Source organism: Bufo gargarizans, chromosome 4 (assembly GCF_014858855.1).
Source record: "Bufo gargarizans isolate SCDJY-AF-19 chromosome 4, ASM1485885v1, whole genome shotgun sequence".
In the NCBI taxonomy this organism is placed as follows: domain Eukaryota; kingdom Metazoa; phylum Chordata; class Amphibia; order Anura; family Bufonidae; genus Bufo; species Bufo gargarizans.
The window spans coordinates 257,754,476-257,777,567 of record NC_058083.1 but is presented as its reverse complement, the minus strand read 5'-3'; the positions used below and the strand labels follow the sequence as shown (position 1 = coordinate 257,777,567).

Sequence of the window (23,092 nt, the reverse complement as noted above, 5' to 3'; positions counted from 1 at the left end):
GTAGGCAACCTCTGGCTCCCAGCTGTTGTGAAACTACAATTCCCAGCATGCTCCATTCATTTCTATGAGAGTTCTTAGAAGAGCAGAGCAAGTATGCATACTGGGAGTTGTAGTTTCACAACAGCTGGGAGCCGGAGGTTGCCTACCCCTGCCTTAGTCTGTGTCTCTCTCTTTCTGTTACTACAGGACTGCCCCCTCCTATACATAAACATCTATGGCAGCATGCAACCTAATCCTGAAGAAACACTTGTGGCTCAAGTATGTGTTTTACTGACTCACTCCAGTGCTGCATTCATACAGCTGTACTCCATGCTGCTGCCACTTCTAAAAGTGTGCCACAGATAGACAGGGGAACTGGATCTCCTTTTCTCTTTGTGTTCTGTTTACAGGAGACATCATAATTGTAATCAAACGTAGTGATACTCCCCACAAACACAAAATGGCTGAAAAGTTACCTGAAATGACAGGTACATTTTAAAAGTTCAAAAAGTCAAAGAGACAAAAGTATTTTGTGTAATCTTAATGTTACTACTGTAGCTACTGTAAACCCTATATCGATGTTATGTAAAAAAAAATCCAATTATACAAAACACATGCTCTATATGTGTGTGATTTACAATATATTTGCAGCATCTCTCCTCCCGCCGGCCGTGTCTGCAGTGTAAATCTTGCGACGCTCAGCAGCTGCTGGCTTCCTCACTGTGCCTGCGCCGAATACTGAACGGCGCGAGATTTACACTGCGGACATAACCGACGGGAGGAGAGCAGCACTGCCCAGGTCCTGTCAATCAAGATAAGAAGGGCGTTAAGAGGTGGGCAAACGGAGCCTCTAGGAGCAGATGCAAAGCGCTACCCCCCTGCTCCTAGAGGCTAATTAGCATATTGTAAAAGTTAGTTTTTCTTAATAAAGGCTTTAGGCAGTGAGATGGCACAAATATAGTTATGTTCAGCTGAGATTAGCACATCGGTGATGTCAGCCAGCTTAATACCCATTTTTCAGGTGACAGAAACCCTTTAAAACCATGTCAGCCAGTTGCTTTCAGCCTGCACTTATCTCGGCACAATTCGTAGTAGATATGCAGAGTGAGGAAGATAATGAATAATTGTTACTATCAATGTCTCCCAAGCATGCGACTCCGTTTGCTAGTAGAACTGATTGTATGCTGCTGAGCTTCTCTGGTTTCACCGCATTGTTGTCTAGATGATTACAGCAAGCGGTTTGCCATCTACAAGGAATCCTGTGAATCTTACTGCAGTATTCAGTACTGCGGCCACTTTTTTGTAGCGATTTGCTCCACCGTCAAAAGGATTGAGTGTACTTCCTATGGACAAACGTGCATCAGCAGATTCCTCCAAATCCTGTGCTTTGTCCTCTCATTTAGCTTCAAGATCTATGCGACATATTTCTGTTCAAAATTATTAGCATGCACTAAGCAGCACATAGTTTTACACATATTTGCTAATTATTAAACGTTAGGCAGAATAACTGCTGCGGTGAGTGTGCATTGCTGTCGTGTTATTCCACCTTGTTGCCTTGATAAAGATACCGGGCAGTTACTCTGAGCTCAGTTCAGCAAATTAGAAGGACTTCTGCAGCCCCCAAACACCCTTAATAGATTGCCTATAGTTTTGTGTTAATCTCGCACATAAATTGGGAATTCATGCTACAATGAATATCTTCCAAGATTCTGCCAAGAAATGTTAATGCATTGTTTTTTCGATTACTTCTGGACAGTGTAGAATATTGAAATCTGGCATCTGTGTTTCTTTACAAATCAATGGCCAATGTACTTTATAAGTGGAAGGATGTGGCACGTAATAGACCAGGACCTATTAATTATTATGTGTCTTGTGCTTTCAATGTCTGTATATTATGTCTAGGCTGGCTTTACATGCTACTATTCATGCAGAGATTTGTCAATAGGATGAAGATATTTTCTTTACAAAACAATGATCGAATTTGACAATGGGAGGTGTAAGGTGTAAGATAAAGTACAGTACATGAACCTTTTGGAATTACTTGGATTTCTGCATTCATCACTAAGACAATGCGAGCTGATGGTTTTCTAAGTCACAATGATAAAAAAGCACGATGTAGCCAAGCTAATAGCACACAAACAAACACATCGTTATTTGCTTTATTGAACACATTAAGTAACCTTCCACTAGTAGATCCCCTTTTACTAGCAATTACCTCCACTAAATATTTCCTGTAGCTACAAATAAGATTTGCACAATGTTGAGGAATTTTAGACCATTCCTCCCTGCAAATGTATCTCAGGTCATCAGTATTTTTCAGATACCTTCTGTGCGCTGCCGCAGCATCTGAATGGGTTTAAGGTCAAGAATCTGACTTAGACAGTCGTATTTGCATCTACAGGAATGGTTTAGTATAGGTAATTGTGGCTAAATGAATAATTAAAGGTTTTAAAATTCAAGGGTTCACTTAGTGTTTGTCTCTAACTATGAATGGTATCTCCATGCTCACAGAAATATCATAAAATAACTGTAATTGATAATTAAAATAATTTAACAAAACTTTAATAAAAAGTACATATATATCTTTAAAATTGTGCCGAACTATCAAGCCTATTTTCTTTATTGTGATAAGTACACAGTCTTGTACATAATTAAAGAATACGTCTAAAACTGTGTCCAACATGTCAAGGATCAGCGGATGTGAACCCACTGTGCCACTGACTAGCAATTCTCTGGAGGGGAGTAACTAAGCAACTCCCCGGATTTCACTAGAGTCTCAGATGGTGAGGATAGGCTTGACCGTAATTGCCAGGGGCTACTCCAGAGCGTAAACCAGTCAGTGTCAGGTGGTCCAGGCAGACCAGGAAGAAACCTGTGAAGGTACCGACAGTACAGACGTGGTCAGGCACGCAGGGTCGTTACCAGGAGCAATAAGACAGGAACCGGAGGAAGAGGCAGAGACGTAGTCAGAACAAACAATGGGTCAGGGCAAGGCGGCACAGGAACAAGGTCAGACAATCCGAGTCGGCAACGAAGTCCAGGAACGAAATATGAAGTCAGGAACAGGAGTGGGTAAGCAAGCTCTTTAGCACAAGATTAGGACCTTGACTCTGAGGGCCGAACCACTTAAATACCTGCAGGAGAGCCAGGATAGGTTAACGAAATCACATGACATGACTCAGCCCCGCCCAGGGAGTGATGCGTACTGCCACATCAGCAGCTGAGTACAAGCAGTGTTCAGGTTAAATGGAAGTTGTGGAGTGGAATCCACATAGGCAATACCAGCCGCAAAGGCAGAGTCCAGAGCTGCAACAGAGGCTGAAAGTAGAGATCACAGATGAGCACGGAGCCCGGGGCCACGGTGAAGAGTGGGGGAACAGCATTGCACAGAGGTCGCTGTTAGACAACATCTCACAATTGGCCGAGTAGAACAAAAAATGTAGGTGAACACATACAGTGATAGCAGCCAGATATTTTTCATTGGCCGTTAGATCTCCAGGATCGCATAATCCTGACTAAAGTAGCAACCAAGTGTCAGATATATTTAATTGGCCATTAGATTAGGTCATCTCTATAATCCTAACGTGTTTCCCCAATACTATTGGTTCATCAGGGGATAAATATAAAGGATAAAAATAGAAATATAACACTGCCATTAACAGGATAAAAAAAACAATCCAAAATTCAGACATTACCTGAAGATACAGAAAAAACACCTCCATATACACCCTATATAGTGATGTGGGTACATCCATAGTAAATGTTAATACCTGTTCCACCTTGTGGTAAATTCTTAGCACATCGACAAGGACTAATAAATATATACACATATGGTATGGAGGATAGAATACTGAATATTAATACTGCTGTAGGTGCCATACTAGACGATATCCCAAAGAGATGAAAATTACCAAGGAGATGGGTATGCTCATCAAGGATGAATATAACCAGAAAATCTCTTCTATGTAATTATCTTATCATTAGAGGTGCAGGATACTTCTCCTAAGTAAGGTACTTCTACTATGGAATTCCCTACACCACATGTCACCAAGTAAAAGATATAATAAGACAAAAAGGAGTCGGGTGAACAGGGATGTAGGACGGCAAACGAGGGAATAGCATATGAGGCGCCAATGGATATTTGCAATGAATGGTAGTGAAAGGTCTAGATGTGATGACTCAAAGGGACTAAGGCAGCTCCCCAAACCATGAACATTAGTGCACACCAGTGAACTACTGAAATGATAAGAGATGAGATAGAAAGGTGGTTATACAGTGCTGTTCCAGGTAAATCCTGGGAGCACAGTGGGGGCACCAGAGGGCCAGACACTGGTATGCATTATTCAATTATCGTCCAATGCCAAAGTGATGAACAAAATTAACTCTTAATAGAGTAGTAAGGTAAAAGTGTACCAGGAAGTGAATAAAAAGTCTCTAAGTGGCAAACAAATAGTCAGTATAAAAGTAGTAATTGCAGTATAAAATACATAGTACATAAGGCCGAAAAAAGACATTTGTCCATCCAGTTTGGCCTGTCATCCTGCAAATTGGTCCAAAGGAATGCAAAAAACAACAACTGTGAGGTAGAAGCCAATTTTCCCCACTTTAGGAGAATAAAAAATTCCTTCCCGACTCCAATCAGGCAATCAGAATAACTTCCTGGAGCAACGCCCCCTCTTTAGTAGCTCTAACCTGTAATATTATTACACTCCAGAAATACATCCAGGCCCCCCTTGAATTCCTTTATTGTACTCACCATCACCACCTCCTCAGGCAGAGAGTTCCATAGTCTCACTGCTCTTACCGTAAAGAATCCTCTTCTATGTTTGTGTACAAACCTTCTTTTCTCCAGACGCAGAGGATGTCCCCTCGTCACAGTCACAGTCCTGGGGATAAATAGATGATGGGATAGATCTCTGTACTGACCCCAGATATATTTATAAATATTAATTATAACAATTTTTTATACTACAATTACAAATTTTATACTGTCTGTGCTTGTCACTTAGAGACTTTTTATTTACTTCCTGGTACACTTTTTTTTACCTTACTACTCTATTAAGAGTTAATTTTGTTCACCACTCTGGCATTGAAGGATAATTGAATACTGCAGACCAGTGTCTGGCCCTCTGGTGCCCCCACTGTGCTCCTAGGATACACCTGGAACAGCACTGTATAACCGCCTTTCTTATCTCATGTCACCAAGTGGAGAGAGAATGTGGCCCTGTATACATGTGCAGATGAAATGCAGGGAGTAATTGATATACAACAAGCAGACGATAGTCGACCCCCAATGCCTCAACCACCGGATCGTGAAAATCAGGTAGGCAGCAGTCGCCATTCCATAAAAATCCAGCCCATAATACAATGTAAAAAAAAGTGCCTCATCAAACTACCCTTTGCTGAAACAACCCACCTTTCTGGATTCTTTTTTCCTCATCCATCTGGGCATTCTGGGTGAGATATACACCCCCTCCAGTACTCTTCCAGACACTGCTGTATTTACTATACTTGTATATATGTGTGTACAGCAGGAGGCGTCCCTCTTACTTCACTTGTACCCAATTTCCTAGCCATCCTTTCAGTAAGCTCTACAGTCCATTGACATTGACTGACTCCATATTCTGACATGCTCACAATGTTGAGCGTCTGGAGGAATTATTGATCTAGTACTGCAATCTTTCTGAGTTCTTATTAATAGGGCAACCTGAAAAATCACTGCATTGTTACTGTTAATCTCAGTTATGTGAGTTTTCTCAGTTGTCAGGATTTTCTTGCATAGCTCAGTCATCATATCATAATTTGACAGCATGCGAGAATTAAAAGGATGCATAACCTTTTACATGAAGTCGGTGGTACAACATTAATATGTGGCAAGAATATTGATTGGTAGTGAGGTATGAAACAGAGATGTCTACCGTTTCGATACTTTGTGTTCGGCTTCAGTGCAAACAATGGGAGTATTTAGAATATCAAAAGAAGGTGCCTTAGTCGTTTTTGTGATTGCATATTTCCGCTACACATGAATGTCTTCTCATTATGAACTAATCAGTCATTTACCAAATGCTTTTGTCTTCTACAGGTGCAAAGGTCTAGAAATAAGCAGCTAAGAGAGTTGTTTCCAGATGGATTTAGTATTCATCATGCAGGCATGCTGCGGCAAGATAGGAGTATGGTGGAGAACCTCTTTTCTCAGGGACATATCAAAGTCCTGGTTTGTACAGCCACATTAGCCTGGGGTGTCAATCTCCCGGCTCACGCTGTTATCATTAAGGTAAGAGATTATTCTGCAGAACGGAATAACATTGTCTGCTTCTTATTCTGCAGTAGAAATTAGAACAATTGAAGCAGTGATACATTTTTTGTTAATACGTCGAGGTTCTTTCTGGCACATATTCAGCTGTGATTTATAACCGTGCGAGTTTTTCATAGTACGTTCCCGCTCACTATTCATCAGTGGATAATAAAGTCATATAATAAAACGTTGCCCAGTATCTTGCCATTCCCCAGCTGCAGCAAGAGAAATCACCTGAAGCCAGACCTGGCAGTTCACTTCGGTACAAGCACAGTCTGGGGAACAGCAGTTTGCCGTGGGATGTACACAATGCAAATGACCTGTTGGGTTAGACCTCTTGTGCTCCATTTAATTGAATAGCAACCTACAACTTGTCTGCATGTAAAAAGACAAATCATGCCTTAGGAATTGCAGAATAGGGCAACAGAGGCCTCGAAGCAGCTCTGAAGCCTTGACTAAAAGCACACCCTCGCTTGTGTTCTGTTGCTAATATGACATGACTAGGAGGACATGTAAATGTTACTCTGATTTGTCGTCTTTTGTTCCGGTTCTGCAGGTTATATTCTTTCTTTTTTTGCATAGATATGTTTATTTTTATTATGGAACACATTAACTTTTTGCATCGCTGTTAGTCATTTATAGTTGATATATTATATGTATTTATTTCTACTTTGTGACATTGAAAGGGGTTTTCTCATTCTCAACATTTTGTGATATTGCTAGGATATGCCACAGTGAGGCTTCTGAACCTAAGGGAGTGCAGCCACCCAAAAATCAACCACTATGGAAGTTTTGAAAATAGGCGGGCGCTGTAACTCTCCAACTCACAACAGTGATTAGAGAGGTGGCGCAGTTTCTCCATTAGGGGGAGAAGATGGCTAGAAGGTTGGAGGAATGTTTAAACTAGGGACTGGGGAGGGTAATTATGTTATAGGATGGGAAGATAGTGCAGATAGAGACCAGGGGCAAGTTAATGGGACTGGGGGAGAAATGGAAGGTACAAAATATACATAAACCTCCTAAATGTATGTATACTAATGTCAGAATCCTGACTAATAAAACTGGTGAACTGGAATTAGTGGTGTGAGAGGAGAACTATGACATAGTGGGAATAACCGAGACATGGCTGGATGATAGCTATGACTGTGCAGGTAATGTACAGTCTGTTTAGAAAGGATCGCCCAAACCAGTTACCTTTCCCAACTGTTTCAGGACCCGACTAGAGGGACGGCCTTACTGGACTTAGTATTAACCAATAGACCTGACAGAACAACAGATGTGCAGGTTGGGGGACACCTGGGAAATAGTGACCATAAAGTAAAAACCTTCCAATTATCATTCAAAAGAGTGTTTCTTCAGGAGGAACAAAAATACCAAACTTCAAAAAAGCTAAATTTAGCCAACTAAGAGAGGCCATAGGTCTAACTAACTGGGACAAAGTCCTCAAAAATAAAAATACCGCCACAAAATGGGATATCTTTAAAAGCATCCTAAAATCTAATTGTGAGAGGTACATACCTTATTGTAATAAAAGGTTAAGGAACAAAAAAAACAATGTGGATAAATAGAACTGTAAGGAAAGCAATAAATGACAAAAATAAAGCATTTAAATCACTTAAACGGGAGGGTAGCGAGGAAGCACTGAAAAACTTTAAGGAAAAAAATAGAATATGTAAAAAACAAATAAAAGCAGCCAAACTATAGACCGAGAGATTAATTGCCAAACAGAGCATAACTAACCCTAACATTTTTTTTCAATTATATAAATTATAAAAAGTATAAATCTGAAGGTGTCGGCCCTCTACAGAGTAATGAGGGGGGAGTAGCAGAGAGCGATGAGGAGAAAGCAAGTCTATTAAAAAAAAAAAATTCCACTATATTCACTTTAGAAAATAAACTGTCAAATGAAATGCAGAATGTAATAGTTAATTCCTCATTAAAAGTGCCCTGTCTGACCCAGGAAGAAGTACAGCGGCATCTTAAAAAGATTAAAATAGACAAATCGCCAGGACCAGATGGCATACACCCCTGTATCCTAAGAGAATTAAGTAATGTCATAGCCAGACCCTTATTTCTAATATTTAAGTACTCTATACTGACAGGCAGTGTTCCACAGGATTGGCGCATAGCAAATGTAGTCCCAATATTCAAAAAGGGTCCAAAAACAGAGCCCGGAAACTATAGGCCGGTAAGTTTAACATCTGTTGTGGGTAAACTGTTTGAAGGTTTTCTAAGAGATGCTATCTTGGAGTACCTCAAGAAAAATAAGCAAATAATGCCATATCAGGATGGCTTTATGAGGGATCGGTCATGTCAAACTCATTTAATCAGTTTCTATAAGGAGGTAAGTTCTAGACTTGAATAGCGGCGAATCAAGGGATGTTGTATATCTGGACCTCTCCAAAGCATTTGACACTGTACCACATAAAAGGTTAGTATATAAAATGAGAATGCTTGGACTGGGAGAAAATGTATGTTTGTGGGTAAGTAACTGGCTCAGTGATAGAAAACAGAGCATGGTTATTAACAGTACCTACTCAGATTGGGTCACTGTCACTAGTGGAGTACCTCAGGGGTTAGTATTGGGCCCTATTCTCTTCAATATATTTATTAATGATTTTGTAGAAGGCTTGCACAGTGAAATATACATTTTTGCAGATGACACTAAACTGTGTAAAGTAATTAACACGTAAGAGGACAGTATAAAGCTACAGATAGATCTAGATAGATTAAGGGCTTGGGCAGATAAGTGGCAGATGAGGTTTAACACTGACAAATGTAAGGTTATGCACATGGGAAGGAATAATGCAAGTCACCCATACATACTAAATGGTAAAACACTGGGTAACACTAGGAATTTTAGTGAACAGCAAACTAAGCTGTAAAAACCAGTGTCATGCAGCTGATGCCAAGGCCAATAATATAATGGGTTGCATCAAAAAGGGGCATAGATGCCCATGATGAGAACATAGTTCTACCACTTTACAAATCACTACTCAAACCACACATGGAGAACTGTGTACAGTACTGGGCTCCTGTGAACAAGGCAGATATAGCAGAGCTGGAGAGGGTTCAGAGGAGGGCAACTAAAATAATATCTGAAATGGGAGGACTACAGTACCCTGAAAGATTATCAACATTAGGGTTATTCGCTTTAGAAAAAAGACGACTGAGGGGAGATCTAATTACTATATATAAATATATCAGGGGACAGTACAGAGATCTATCCCATCATCTATTTATCCCCAGGACTGTTTCAAGGGGACATTCTCTGCGTCTGGAGAAAGAAGGTTTGTATACAAACATAGAAAAGGATTCTTTATGGTAGAGCAGTGAGATTATGGAACTCTCTGCCTGAGGAGGTGCTGATGGTGAGTTCACTAAAAGAGTTCAAGAGGGGCCTGGATGTATTTCTGGAGTGTAATAATATTACAGGCTATAGCTACTAGAGGTGTCGTTGATCCAGGGAGTTATTCTGATTGGAGTTGGGAAGGAATTTTTTTTCCCCTTAAGTGGGGAAAATTGGCTTCTACCTCACTTTTTATTTTTGCCATCTTCTGGATCAACTTGCATGATAACAGGTCAAACTCGATGGACAAATGTCTTTTTTCGGTCTTGTATACGTATATATGTTACTGTTATTGGCACGTAGCTAAGCACAATCACATAGCAGTAAATGGATACATCGTGTGTGCTCCTTCACTTTAGGGGTCTGTGTTCTGGAGATTGGAACAGATCCCAGAGGTAGGACCTGCACCTATCTGACATTTGTGGCATATCCTAGCCGTGTGTCACAAATGTTGAGATGGGAAAATCTCTTTAATAGAACTTGACAAGGCTAAGCTGATCTTCAGGGCACCATAGCAATAGGCAGAAAGTTAGAATACCCCCCCCCCCCCCAAAAAAAAAAGAAAAAAATGAATATATTTATTCAGCATAAAGAATGTCCCACATTTCTGCTGTGATACCAAGTAATAGTAATAATGTTTTAGTTTTTTTTTTTATAGCGCCAGCATATTGCATACCATTTTACAACTGAGAGGTTAAGTGTACAGACAAAATCAGGCATTATAAAGTAACAAACTAATCAACAATTCAAGCAAGAGGAATAAGGGTCCTGCTTGCAAGTGCTTACAATCTGTGAGGAAATGGGGCTAACGGCAGGAAAGAATGCTTGTAATATAAAGTATTACATATAACCAAACCTTGCCAGACACAGTGCATATATATTAGTGCCATATATACAGTACTACATGACTATATTATAGCGCAGTTTATAGTGCATATAAAACAAATCCCACTGTCCTTGATACAAGCCTACAAATACAACAAATCTGTCTATATCTGCCTTAAAGGGGATATTTAGCCCACAGTGGCCTTTTAGGCACTGCCTCCCTCCCCATCCCCTAAAGTGGCAGGACCTGTGGAGGGATGTTACTCGCTCCCTGCCACTAGGTTCAGACTTCTTTATGCTCCTGCTGCCACTGATCTCTTCAGTTTGCCCATGTCAACATCCAGTTTGACATGGCTCATCTTGGGCGCTTCGGCAAAGACTGGCCACAATGGTGACATGTCCCTCATTCTTCATGCCACTGGGTCACCTGCCACAGCAAGTGACATGTCAAACCACATGTTGACACGTGAAGACCACAGAGGTGCAGCAGTGGCAGGAGAACTTAGTTGGGGGGTGAGTGGCACCTAGGCCACGTGACCAATGATTGCAACTTCACTGCCCTAAGGTAAGTAGCGAGAAGGCCATGGTATTCACAAGAGTATCAGGGTTTTCTCCTACAGCTGATCAGCGAGGGTCCCGGGTTTCGGACCTTCACAGATCAGATGCTGATGAGGTCATCAGTTACCAAGAAGCAGGATAACCCCTGTAGTGGAAACTAGTCCAAGACTGATCCCCAGTGGCATCTGATGTACGTACATTTGTTCATCTGAAGCAGCGGACAGTATAGCTTGCATCACTGTGTATGCATATTCAGGTAAGGTAGGTGTACAGTAGTCGTCTCCATATGAACAAAGCGATTTATGCCCGATGCTACTGGAGATGATTCCCAGATTCATCTATAGCAAGTTCACACTTCTTTTTGTAGCTAATCCTGAAATGGCTGGTTTTCAAATGTGCATCTTTAGAAGGCTAAAAACCAGCTGCCCAACTTAGCTGAAGTCTCATGTGAAGCTTATCTCTGATCTCCTAACCTCATAAACTCTATAGCTCAATTATTATCTTCCTGATAAGAATATTGCTTTAATAAGTGTTTATAAGCTGTTAGTAGCTCAGAGATGAGGGCTATACATGAAAGCAAGATGCTCGCAGCTAGGCTAAAACTTAACCCTTTATGACAAAACCTTTAATACCAATTGAAAATATGATTTTTAGCCCAAAGTGAGTAAAAAGCTATAATAAAAACATTTCTCCAAAAGTGTTCATAGCTTTTAACTAAACCAATAAAGCACTTTAAAAGGGAAAATCGTACTGCTTTGTTTTGCACCAGTTAAGTTCTCTTAATGTCTTCAATACAGGGGACACAGATATATGATGCCAAACGAGGTTCATTTGTGGATCTGGGAATTCTAGATGTTATGCAGATCTTTGGACGAGCTGGACGGCCACAGTTTGATAAATTTGGAGAAGGCACCATCATTACAACCCATGATAAACTCAGCCATTACCTGACACTGCTTACACAGCAAAATCCGATTGAAAGTCAGTTTCTTGAAAGCCTAGGAGACAATTTGAATGCAGAGGTAACTGTAATAACTAACCGTTTTATGTCAATTTTATGTTATATTTATTTTGTCTGCAGTAAATTACTATTTAAAGAGACACGAGTTTAAAGGGAACCTGTCATATTGAAAATGTCTATAGAGCAGTAGAAAATGAGCATAATAAATACACAAATATATAGAGAGGCGGTTGGCACTACCCAGAGTGGACCATATGCATATAAGGACTACTCCTGCGTACATTTGTTTGTGATCTCTGGTGGTGCTCAGCTGACCCGCAGCTTCAACTCTTGAATCAACACCATGTAGATAGCGGCACTCTTTCAGCAGTTTTTATTGTTCCATTAAAACACGATGGATGTGGGTACAGCATAGCAAAAGGCAACAGCCTCTTCGAGCTTCCTGCGCTTCCTCCGGCCTCAAGGAAAGCCTCAGGAAGTGCGAAACGCGTTTTGCTGTGCTGTACCCACATCGATTGTGTTTTAATGGAACAATAAAAGCTGTTTTCTTCTATCTACATGATTTTGAAACTGAGCAGATTGATATATAGTTTTGTGGGAAAAGATTCTGTGTAATTTATACATTCTATACTTAGGAGTCCAGTGGGCGGTCCTACCCAGTGATTGACAGCCATCTCTGTATGCATAGTAATGCAGGGAAGTTATGCTGAATATTTCCCCAACAAACTATATACCAATCTGCTCACCTCCTGCTCTCTAATATGCTGCCGTCAGATAGGACTGCATGTACAATTTAACAGGTTCCTTTCAATACTAGCACCACATAACATAATATCATCTTGATTTGGTGAAATCCCACATGGAATGCGAAATACTGATCAGAAAAAAAAATTCAAATAAATTCCTTATGTGCCTGCAAGTGAAATCAAAACTTTGGGAGAAAAGGACATGCTTACAGTTCCTTACTGCTAGACAAGCTATGCTCTGTCCTAAACTACTTTTAATATTAGGCAAAGATAACCTTACCCAAGTTGACACAAAGGGAGAGATTTATCATCTCCTTTGTGACATAAATGTGGCCTTAAAAAGTCGCATTTGCGACTTTAAAAAAAAATGGTCATATCTGCCACTTTTCTCCATTCTCTCCTCGCGGTGATTGGGGCATGGCGAGCCACCCAAACAAAACAGTTTTCTGCCACACATGAAGCCAGAAATCTACGGCAGCTGTGAGCTGTCACAGATTTCTGGTTAGGCGCACAGACTGGGGGAGGATGCACCTAATTTATGACCAGATATGTCATCATAAATTTGGCGCATTCTACTATTCTTGCTAGAAGTTTTTGAATATAGGTACCGGTGGTTGTTACCAGCTGGGCGTGTGTCCCTGCACAGTCTGACACTAATCAATCAGTGCTGCCAATGCCAGACTGCATAGAGACACATCCCCAACCGGTAACTGACATCTGTACCTCATCCATAAAATTCTAGCAGTAGCAATAAGAGAACATTGGCACAACATATAGCCCTAAGAATAGATGCTCCATAATTATTATTACACGGAGAATGCAAGTAGCTACTAAAATAGTCTCAGGCGAGATGAAAATAGTAAATGTGCATAAATCCACAATAAAACCTGGACATATCCCCTACTTCCCCCACTCAGCCCCTCTGACATTTCATGCTCTGATGCTCTCCCTTGCCCTGGGCTAAATCACGCAGGGCAAGGGCCTTTTTTGAAGATCCAGTGACATACTGGGCTTTCCATGGGTAAGCTAGGCAGAGGCTTCTGATGTTACTAATGGAATACAGCACAGGGTAAGGGAGAGCATCGGAACATTAAATGCTCATGACAGAGGGGTGGAAATGGGGATATGTTTGGAGGTAGGGCTAGTCTACGTACGCTATATAGATTCCAGTATTTTACACTGTAGTGTGCCCTATATTTCTTGGGAAACACAGTCCACAGCACTGATCACCAGGACCAGGCAGTGTGCTAGATAGCTGGGAATCAGTTTTAACTTTTATTAATTGTGCCAGCAATAATTATTTTTACGTTATCACCATTTACAGCATCACCATAGATCTAATGTTTTGTGAACGCTGAACATTTTATTATTTCACTTGTGCAGAAACTAGCGGATCATGACGGTAATTGCAAGTGTAACTGTGCCTTTAATGGGGGAGTATTCAACCACAGTGCCTAGGGCAGCATGATCTCAGAATACGGCCCTGGATACAGAGTGGGTGTTTTGCCTTCTCATCGTATTCTTCTGACTTGGCTGGGTTGGCTCATGTGTCTTCCTTCCCCATTCCCCCTTTTATTTGTCTAAGGCTTTGTTCACATCAGCGTTCAGACTTTCCGTTCTCCTGCTCCGTTATAGGAGCAGGAGAACGGAAAGGATGAATTCGGCACATAACTCAGTCGAACGGAGCCTACGGACCCCATAGGCTATAATGGGATCTGTTAAGTTTCCGCTCAGAAGATTATTTTGTAGCGGAGACAAAAGTCCTGCGTGCACAATTTTTGTCTCCGCTCCAAAATAATCTTCTGAGCGGAAACCTAACGGACCCCATTATAGCCTATGGGGTCCGTAGGCTCCGTTCGGCTCAGTTATGTGCTGAATCCGTCCTTTCCGTTCTCCTGTTCCTATAACGTAGCAGGAGAATGGAAAGGCTGAACGGTGATGTGAACCCAGCCTTACTAGTTTAGATTCTGAAAATGCAGTTTCATACTGTGATGTAATTATCGCATGATTCATGTTTTCGCTTTCAGTGATGTGTTTGGAATAATGTCTATAATCTATGGAGAAATGATGTATGTTATTTGTTCTGCATTGTACAACTGTTAGACAACAGTCTATCACATTACCTTATACACCCCCCACTTATTTTCTTGTTTATGTCATTTGAAAACTAAAGCATTTAAAGGTAACATGTCATCAGAAAATGACTTATTGTTTAAATCATGGGGGTCATTTACTAACTGATATACGCCAGAAAACTGGTGCATATCTGTTCCAGATTGGGGCACAAAGGTTATTTGCGCCGCAATCTGCGACTTCCCGGCTCACGCCAGATCTAAAAAAAAAGGGGGCGGGCCACCAATCCTGTCTCATTTATCATTTTATACACCTGTTTTATGAGTAGAAAATATTCTAAATCTGCTCCAGCAAGGGTGCTGGTGTAGATTTAGCGCCCTTGCACACGACCATATGTCCTTAGAGACATGCGGGCCATATGTCCTGGAGCGGCATTGATTGTGTGCAGGGAGCTCCCAGCATCACAGGTTACTGTGATACTGTACACGTCGGGTCGTCCACTGGACTATTGTCCAGCACTCATAATATCGTATGTCTCGGAGGGCATATGGTCGTGTGCAAGGGCCCTTAGACCGGCGGTGGGTGTGCCGAAGTTATGTAGAGGCCGAAGCCTCTACATAACTTTGGTGGATCCACCTCCAGCACAGGGGTTACTAAGATTGGCAACTAAAACGCTGGTCTTAATAAATGACCCCCTCCATGTTTTATCATATTTAAAGGGATTCTCCAACCCCTGCTTGAAATTTCTGCTTTAAAATAACCTGTGGAGTCTTGGTTATTACGGTAATACTTGGCCTCCGCAGCGCAGCAGTTCCCACAATCCTCTTCACGGTCACCATTATAAAAAAAAACACAGTCGTATGTTTTAAATAGCTGTACATCCAAAACCATGATTATAATATATGCAAATCTTTATTAAGAACTGACTAAAAACAATTAAAACCAAAACAACAGAATTATAACTAGAGATGAGTAAATTTCATATTCACGCTTCGTTTGATGGTAAAAGCAGAATTGTGTTGTGGATTCCGTTACCACGGACCATAACGCAATTCTATAACGGAATGCCTTTAGAGGCATTCCGTTATTCATTCCGTAATAATAGAAGTCTATGGGCTGCAAAACAGATCCGTCTCGTTTCCGTTATGCAGGGGAATCCTCTCCTGATTCCGAGTCCTCCCCTGCATAACAGAAATGGGAACGGATGCGTTTTGCAGCCCATAGACTTATATTGTGATGGAATGCCTCTAAAGGCCTTCCGTTATGCATTCATCATAGAATTGCATTATGGTCCGTTACCACCAAACGAAGCGTGAACTCATTTCAAAATATGAAATTCGCTCATCTTTAATTATAACTATTATAATCAAGGGTTAAGCGAATTAATAATAATCACAATTTTGTTTGTTTTTCACCATCATGTTAACATATTCTTTTATGAACTGGGCATATTATGTTATATCATAAAAATCATAGATTCTGAGTAAATGTCTGACCTGTGACTTTGCTGCATGTGGAAATTCCTCTCTTTACCAGGTTGAGGAACTACTGCTGTTCTGGTATTAATTGTTTTTGTTGGTTAGTTCCTAATAGAGATTTGCATATATTATAATCTTGTTTTTTGTTGAGCGTCTATTTAAACATACGCTTTGTGTTTTGTTTTTTTCCATAATGGTTATTGTTGGATGCATGTGGACTGCACCCAGCATTAAATTTAAATCTTTCTGTCTACCTTGGCATGGTCATGTGACACCATCACCTCCTGCCATCCTTCCTTGGTCCCAACACCTGCACACTACTGCGCATGCGGCGGGACTGCCGGCCGTCTTCCGAGTTGTACAGGTTTCCATGGCACTTTAGCTGGCACATGGGTATGGCACTTATAGGGTTGCTGTGGATGTCACATATGGGTGTGCTGTAGATATCACTTATGTGAGCACTGTGGTTGTCACTGTGGGGTCTCAGTATGAGTAATAGGGCTCATGCAAACAACCGTAATTGGCCCAGGAATCACGGCCCATGTGTCCAAACAGATAGAGACCGGCTGCATCATAAATTACTGTCATACCGTCAATTTGGGTCAGGAGAGTGCGGTTGGCCTGGGAGATGTGGCGACACACGGACCGTGTCCCCTGGGCTGATCATGGTTTAGATAACAGGTCTAGATAAACCCTTCAGCAGGCAGGACCAAAATAGATTAGGGTTAGGCACACAACTGTATCCATTTTGCTGTCTGCAAGATGCACATCTGCTAAATAAGGATACTGTCCGTGTGCGACCCACATTTTTTTAATTCTATGGTTTAATTCTATGGTTTTAATTCTATGGTTTAATTCTATGGTTTCAAGGTCTGCATTTTTAGGACCAGAATAGGACATGTTCTATGTTTTGCAGATCTGATGTATGGATGTGGAAAACACAATGGGCCAGATTTATCATGACTCTGACGGCTCACTCCACTTTCACATATGGCTAAAGTCAGTTTTAGCCAAGTCAGATTTATGATCGCCCCTTTAAGACTGTAATAAATGTGGTTTGACGGTAGCAGTTTATCCGTCAGTAAGCAGCTTTACAAAAGTCGCAAGTTTTTATGAAAAAGTCGCATGTTCCATTAAAAAGTCTCATAAGATAAGCATGGTCCTCACTGGAGTGAAATTGCGACTTTTTTGCGACTTTTTAAATAGTCCCAATAGTAAATCTGTCTAGAGATTCATTTACATAAGAAAACACACCCACTTTCATAAAACTGGCGAGCATAGTGCAGAGCAGAAAAAAATTTGTGCGCAGTTTTAGCGTTTGGGACTTTTTTGGGGGACTTTTTCACTCCATTATTCTGACCTGAGCTAAAGATAAATCTGGCCCATAGACTTTTCCACACCCGTATGTCAGTCCCACAAACGATAGAACATGTTTTATTTTAATCCTCAAAATGCAGACCTCAAACCCATGGAAGTGAACAAAAAATGTGGTTTGCACACAAACAGTATTCTTATTTACCAGATGCGCAATTTGCAGACTATAAAATTGATACAGTCGTGTGCATGAAGAGTATACACACTTCAGCAGGCAGTACCATACAAGATAAGATTAGATACAGACCTCAGCAGGCAGGAGCATACAATTTAGGATGAGATACACAGCTCAGCAGGCAGGAGCATACATTATAGGATGAGATACACAGCTCAGCAGGCAGGAGCATACATTATAGGATGAGATACACAGCTCAGCAGGGCAGTATCATACAAGATACAATTAGATACACAGCTCAGCAGGCAGTATCGTACAAGATACAATTAGATACACAGCTCAGCAGGCAGTATCTAATTGTATCTTGTACGATACTGCCTGCTGAGCTGTGTATCTAATCTTATACGATACTGCCTTCTGAGCTGTGTATCTAATTGTATCGTAAGATACAATTAGATACACAGCTCAGCAGGCAGTATCGTACAAGATACAATTAGATACACAGCTCAGAAGGCAGTATCGTATAACATTAGATACACAGCTCAGCAGGCAGTATCGTATAGGATTAGATACACAGCTCAGCAGGCAGTATCGTACAAGATACAATTAGATACACAGCTCAGCAGGCAGTATCATACAAGATAAGATTAGATACACAGCTCAGCAGGCAGTATCGTACAAGATAAGATTAGATACACAGCTCAGCAGGCAGTATCGTACAAGATACTGCCTGCTGAGCTGTGTATCTAATTGTATCTTGTACGATACTGCCTGCTGAGCTGTGTATCTAATTGTATCTTGTACGATACTGCCTGCTGAGCTGTGTATCTAATCTTATACGATACTGCCTTCTGAGCTGTGTATCTAATTGTATCGTAAGATACAATTAGATACACAGCTCAGAAGGCAGCATCATACAAGATACAATTAGATACACAGCTCAGCAGGCAGTATCGTACAAGATAGGAATAGATACACAGTTCAGCAGGCAGGATCATACAAGATTCAGTTAGATACACAGCTCAGAAGGCAGTATCATATAACATTAGATACACAGATGAGCAGGCAGTATCGTATAGGATTAGATACACAGCTCAGCAGGCAGTATCGTACAAGATACAATTAGATACACAGCTCAGCAGGCAGTATCATACAAGATAAGATTAGATACACAGCTCAGCAGGCAGTATCGTACAAGATAAGATTAGATACACAGCTCAGCAGGCAGTATCGTACAAGATAAGATTAGATACACAGCTCAGCAGGCAGCATCATACAAAACAGGATTAGATGCACTGCTCAGCAGGCAGTAAACACGTGACAATCTTTAAAACAAAAACAGTTGACCGTATCACAGATGATAGATTTAGATATAGAGGCACAGCGGACAGTATCTGAGATGATAAACTTAGATACACACCAGACAGTATCATACAAGATGGGATTAGGTACACATCACACCAGTATTGCACACAACAGGCTGTGTATCAGGCACAGCAGGCTGTATTGTGCAGGTTAAGATTAGATACACATTAGCTGTTTATTGCACTCCTGAATAGTGAGAGAAGAGCATGTGGACTGTCAGTGATGTGATTGAGACACTGAGTGAGAAAGACTAGCAGGATTCATGAATGGCTGTAGTAACATGGCCACATGTAGTGGGAGTAGCTCCTACAGCCTGAACAGTGGAGCCAGGCTTTATCATTAAAGTTACGTATTCAACAAAACAGGAAACTAGGAAAGTAAGCAGATCTGCCAGGAAAGTCTGATGCTCATATGGTGGAAAGAAAGCACAGACATGAAAAACAGGTATTGGGACATATACAGTACAGACCAAAAGTTTGGACACACCTTCTCATTTATGACTATGAAAATTAGTAGATTCACACTGAAGGCATCAAAACTATGAATTAACACATGTGGAATTATATACATAACAAAAAAGTGTGAAACAACTGAAAATATGTCATATTCTGAGTTCTTCAAATTAACCACCTTTTGCTTTGATTACTGCTTTGCACACTCTTGGCATTCTCTTAATGAGCTTCAAGAGGTAGTCACCTGAAATCGTTTTCACTTCACAGATTTGCCCTGTCAGGTTTAATAAGTGGGATTTCTTGCCTTATAAATGGGGTTGGGACCATCAGTTGCGTTGTGGAGAAGTCAGGTGGATACACAGCTGATGGTCCTACTGAATAAACTGTTAGCTGCTTTTTTCTTGCCATAATACAAAATCTAAGTAAAGAAAAACGAGTGGCCATCATTACTTTAAGAAATGAAGGTCAGTCAGTCCGAAAAATTGGGAAAACTTTGAAAGTGTCCCCAAGTGCAGTCACACAAACCATCAAGCGCTACAAAGAAACTGGCTCACATGCGGACCGCCCCAGGAAAGGAAGACCAAGAGTCACCTCTGCTGCGGAGGATAAGTTCATCCGAGTCACCAGCCTCAGAAATCGCAGGTTAACAGCAGCTCAGATTAGAGAACAGGTCAATGCCACACAGAGTTCTAGCAGCAGACACATCTCTAGAACAACTGTTAAGAGGAGACTGTGTGAATCAGGCCTTCATGGTAGAATATCAGCTAGGAAACCACTGCTAAGGACAGGCAACAAGCAGAAGAGACTTGTTTGGGCTAAAGAACAATGGAATTGGTCTGATGATTCCAAATTTGAGATCTTTGGTTCCAACCACCGTGTGTTTGTGCGACGCAGAAAAGGTGAACGGATGGACTCTACATGCCTGGTTCCCACTGTGAAGCATGGAGGAGGAATTGTGATGGTGTGGGGGTGCTTTGCTGGTGACACTGTTGGGGATTTATTCAAAATTGAAGGCATGGCTACCACAGCATCTTGCAGCAGCATGCTATTCCATCCGGTTTGGGTTTTAGTTGGACCATCATTTCTTTTTCAACAGGACAATGACCCCAAACACACCTCCAGGCTGTGTAAGGGCTATTTGACCATGAAGGAGAGTGATGGGGTGCTGTGCCAGATGACCTGGCCTCCACAGTCACCGTACCTCAACCCAATCAAGATGGTTTGGGGTGAGCTGGACCGCAGAGTGAAGGCAAAAGGGCCAACAAGTGCCAAGCATCTCTGGGATCTCCTTCAAGACTGTTGGAAGACCATTTCAGGTGACTACCTCTTGAAGCTCATCGAGAGAATGCCAAGAGTGTGCAAAGCAGTAATCAAAGCAAAAGGTGGCTGCTTTGAAGAACCTAGAATATGACATATTTTCAGTTGTTTCACACTTTTGTGTTATGTATATAATTCCACATGTGTTAATTCATAGTTTTGATGCCTTCAGTTTGAATCTACAATTTTCATAGTCATGAAAATAAAGAAAATGCTTTGAATGAGAAAGTGTTTCCAAACTTTTGGTCTGTACTGTATATGGTGAGGGCTGTTAGGAGCACATGAAAATATTTTTAATTTTGGGACCGGACAACCTCTTTAATATACACTACTCGTAAAAAGTTAAGGACATTTGGCTTGTGGGTGAAATTTTAGGATGAACTTAATGTGACCTACTGTATACTTTTGAATGCACATGTCCAACTGTTTAGTGTTTTAGTACTTTTTGGACAACTCGCTGTTCTCTAACAAAGAGCTTAACGGCACAATTCACAACAGGTGTTTGATATATGAATTGCCCAGTAAGTTCCTGGTTCAATTAAAATTGGTATTTAAACAGTACTTCTCATCATGCTGTTCACCTTTTGACATTATGAGACCAAGACAACCTAACAATTGATCAACCATTGCGAAGCAGGATGTTCTCTGACGGAAGTGACCACTGAGCTTAGAGTGTCACAGAGTGTCATCAGCAGGTTGCAACAGAGATACTGGAAGAGTCACAGAAAGACATAGAAGTGGATGTCCTTTGGCCACATCCCACACTGATGTGGCCAAAGGAACCGGATATTGAATGCCACATAACTCCAGACACATTTAAGGGAGGTGGGAGGCACCCAAGTGTCACTTCAGACCATTCAGAACCGTTTACATCAGCGTGGTCTGCATGGTAGATGACCTGCAAGGGTACCTGACCACAGGCGTCATCATCTGGCATGGGCCAGGGAGCATCTATGCTGGACGAAGAACCAGTGGGCGTCAGTACTGTTCACTGATTAAAGTCGATTCACAGAAATGATGTCCTCCAACGTCGATAAGCAGAAATGATGTCCTCCAACGACTTTGGAGACATCAAGGAGAGCGCTATGCATTAGCCACTGGTGAGCCTTTGGTGGTGGTGTTACAATGTGGGCAGGTGTGTCTAAATCAATACAGACTTGCCCTAAGGTAAATTGACAAGCCCATACTACTTGAATAACATAATTAATCCAGTTATTGTGCCACGGCATGAACAATACAGGCCTAATTTCATCTTCATCTTCTTTACGGTAAAAGCAGTGAGCATATGGAACTCTCTGCATGAGGAAGTGGTGAAGGTGAGTTCACTAAAATAGTTCAAGAGGGGCCTAGATGTATTTCTGGAGTTGGCGTCTACCTCACTTTTTTTTTTTTTTTTTTTGGCTGAACTGGATGGACAAATGTTGTTGTTTTTTCAGCCTTATAAACTGTTACTATGTTCATGGACGACAATGCGCCAGCTTATTGAGGTCGCATCATTAGGAAACAGCTGCTGGAGACTGGGGTACCTCAAATGGAGTGGCCTTCCACTTTTTCCAGACCCAAATCTAATTGAAAACTGATGGGATCAGCTGAGTCAGTGTGTAGAGGCTCATAAGTCTGTACCCCAGAGCCAATGACCTGAGGACTGCCCCTTCAACAAGAGTGGGATGCCATGCCTCAGCAGACAATAAGTCAACTTGTGAACAGCTTGAGACATAGTTGTCAAGCTATAATTTTTGCTCAAGACCACATGACAAGTTATTGAGACAGTGACATTTTTTGTGGGGTATACCCACCACTGTACTTTTGTTTCAATAAATGGGTTGAGATGAGGCGGTCACCACTGCATGCTTCTACTTAAATGCCCTACTTTCATGATATAATATCACTTAAGTGTGAACTTTTTATGGTTTCCATAAATTTCACCCCAAAGACAAATATCCCTAACTTTTTGTGAGTAGTGTATTTTTAGAGAATTTTCCTGGTCAATATCTACATTTTAACAAAAACCATAAAAAGCCTGTCGTTTTCACACTGGCAATTAAGCCTAATAATAGATTGTACCTCTTAGGCCTGTATTACACCTGCAGATTATCTGACCAATATCTGTCCAATCATACTAATAGTTGCTGTGTATAACAGATCACTTTACTGCAGTTATCTGTGCCCTCCTGAAATTAAGCTGCTGATCATACATGCATGTGG

General features: G+C 41.2%; 1 protein-coding gene across 1 annotated transcript in view; it reads left to right on the top strand.

Annotated features, from left to right (window-relative positions):
* Window positions 1-23,092, top strand: part of ASCC3 (activating signal cointegrator 1 complex subunit 3) — a 670,136-nt gene that overhangs the window by 442,547 nt on the left and 204,497 nt on the right. Inside the window, exons 15-16 of the mRNA XM_044289192.1 lie at window positions 6,062-6,253; window positions 11,804-12,028. Of these exons, the coding sequence (XP_044145127.1) occupies window positions 6,062-6,253; window positions 11,804-12,028 (417 nt within the window). The remainder of the gene's footprint in view (window positions 1-6,061; window positions 6,254-11,803; window positions 12,029-23,092) is intronic.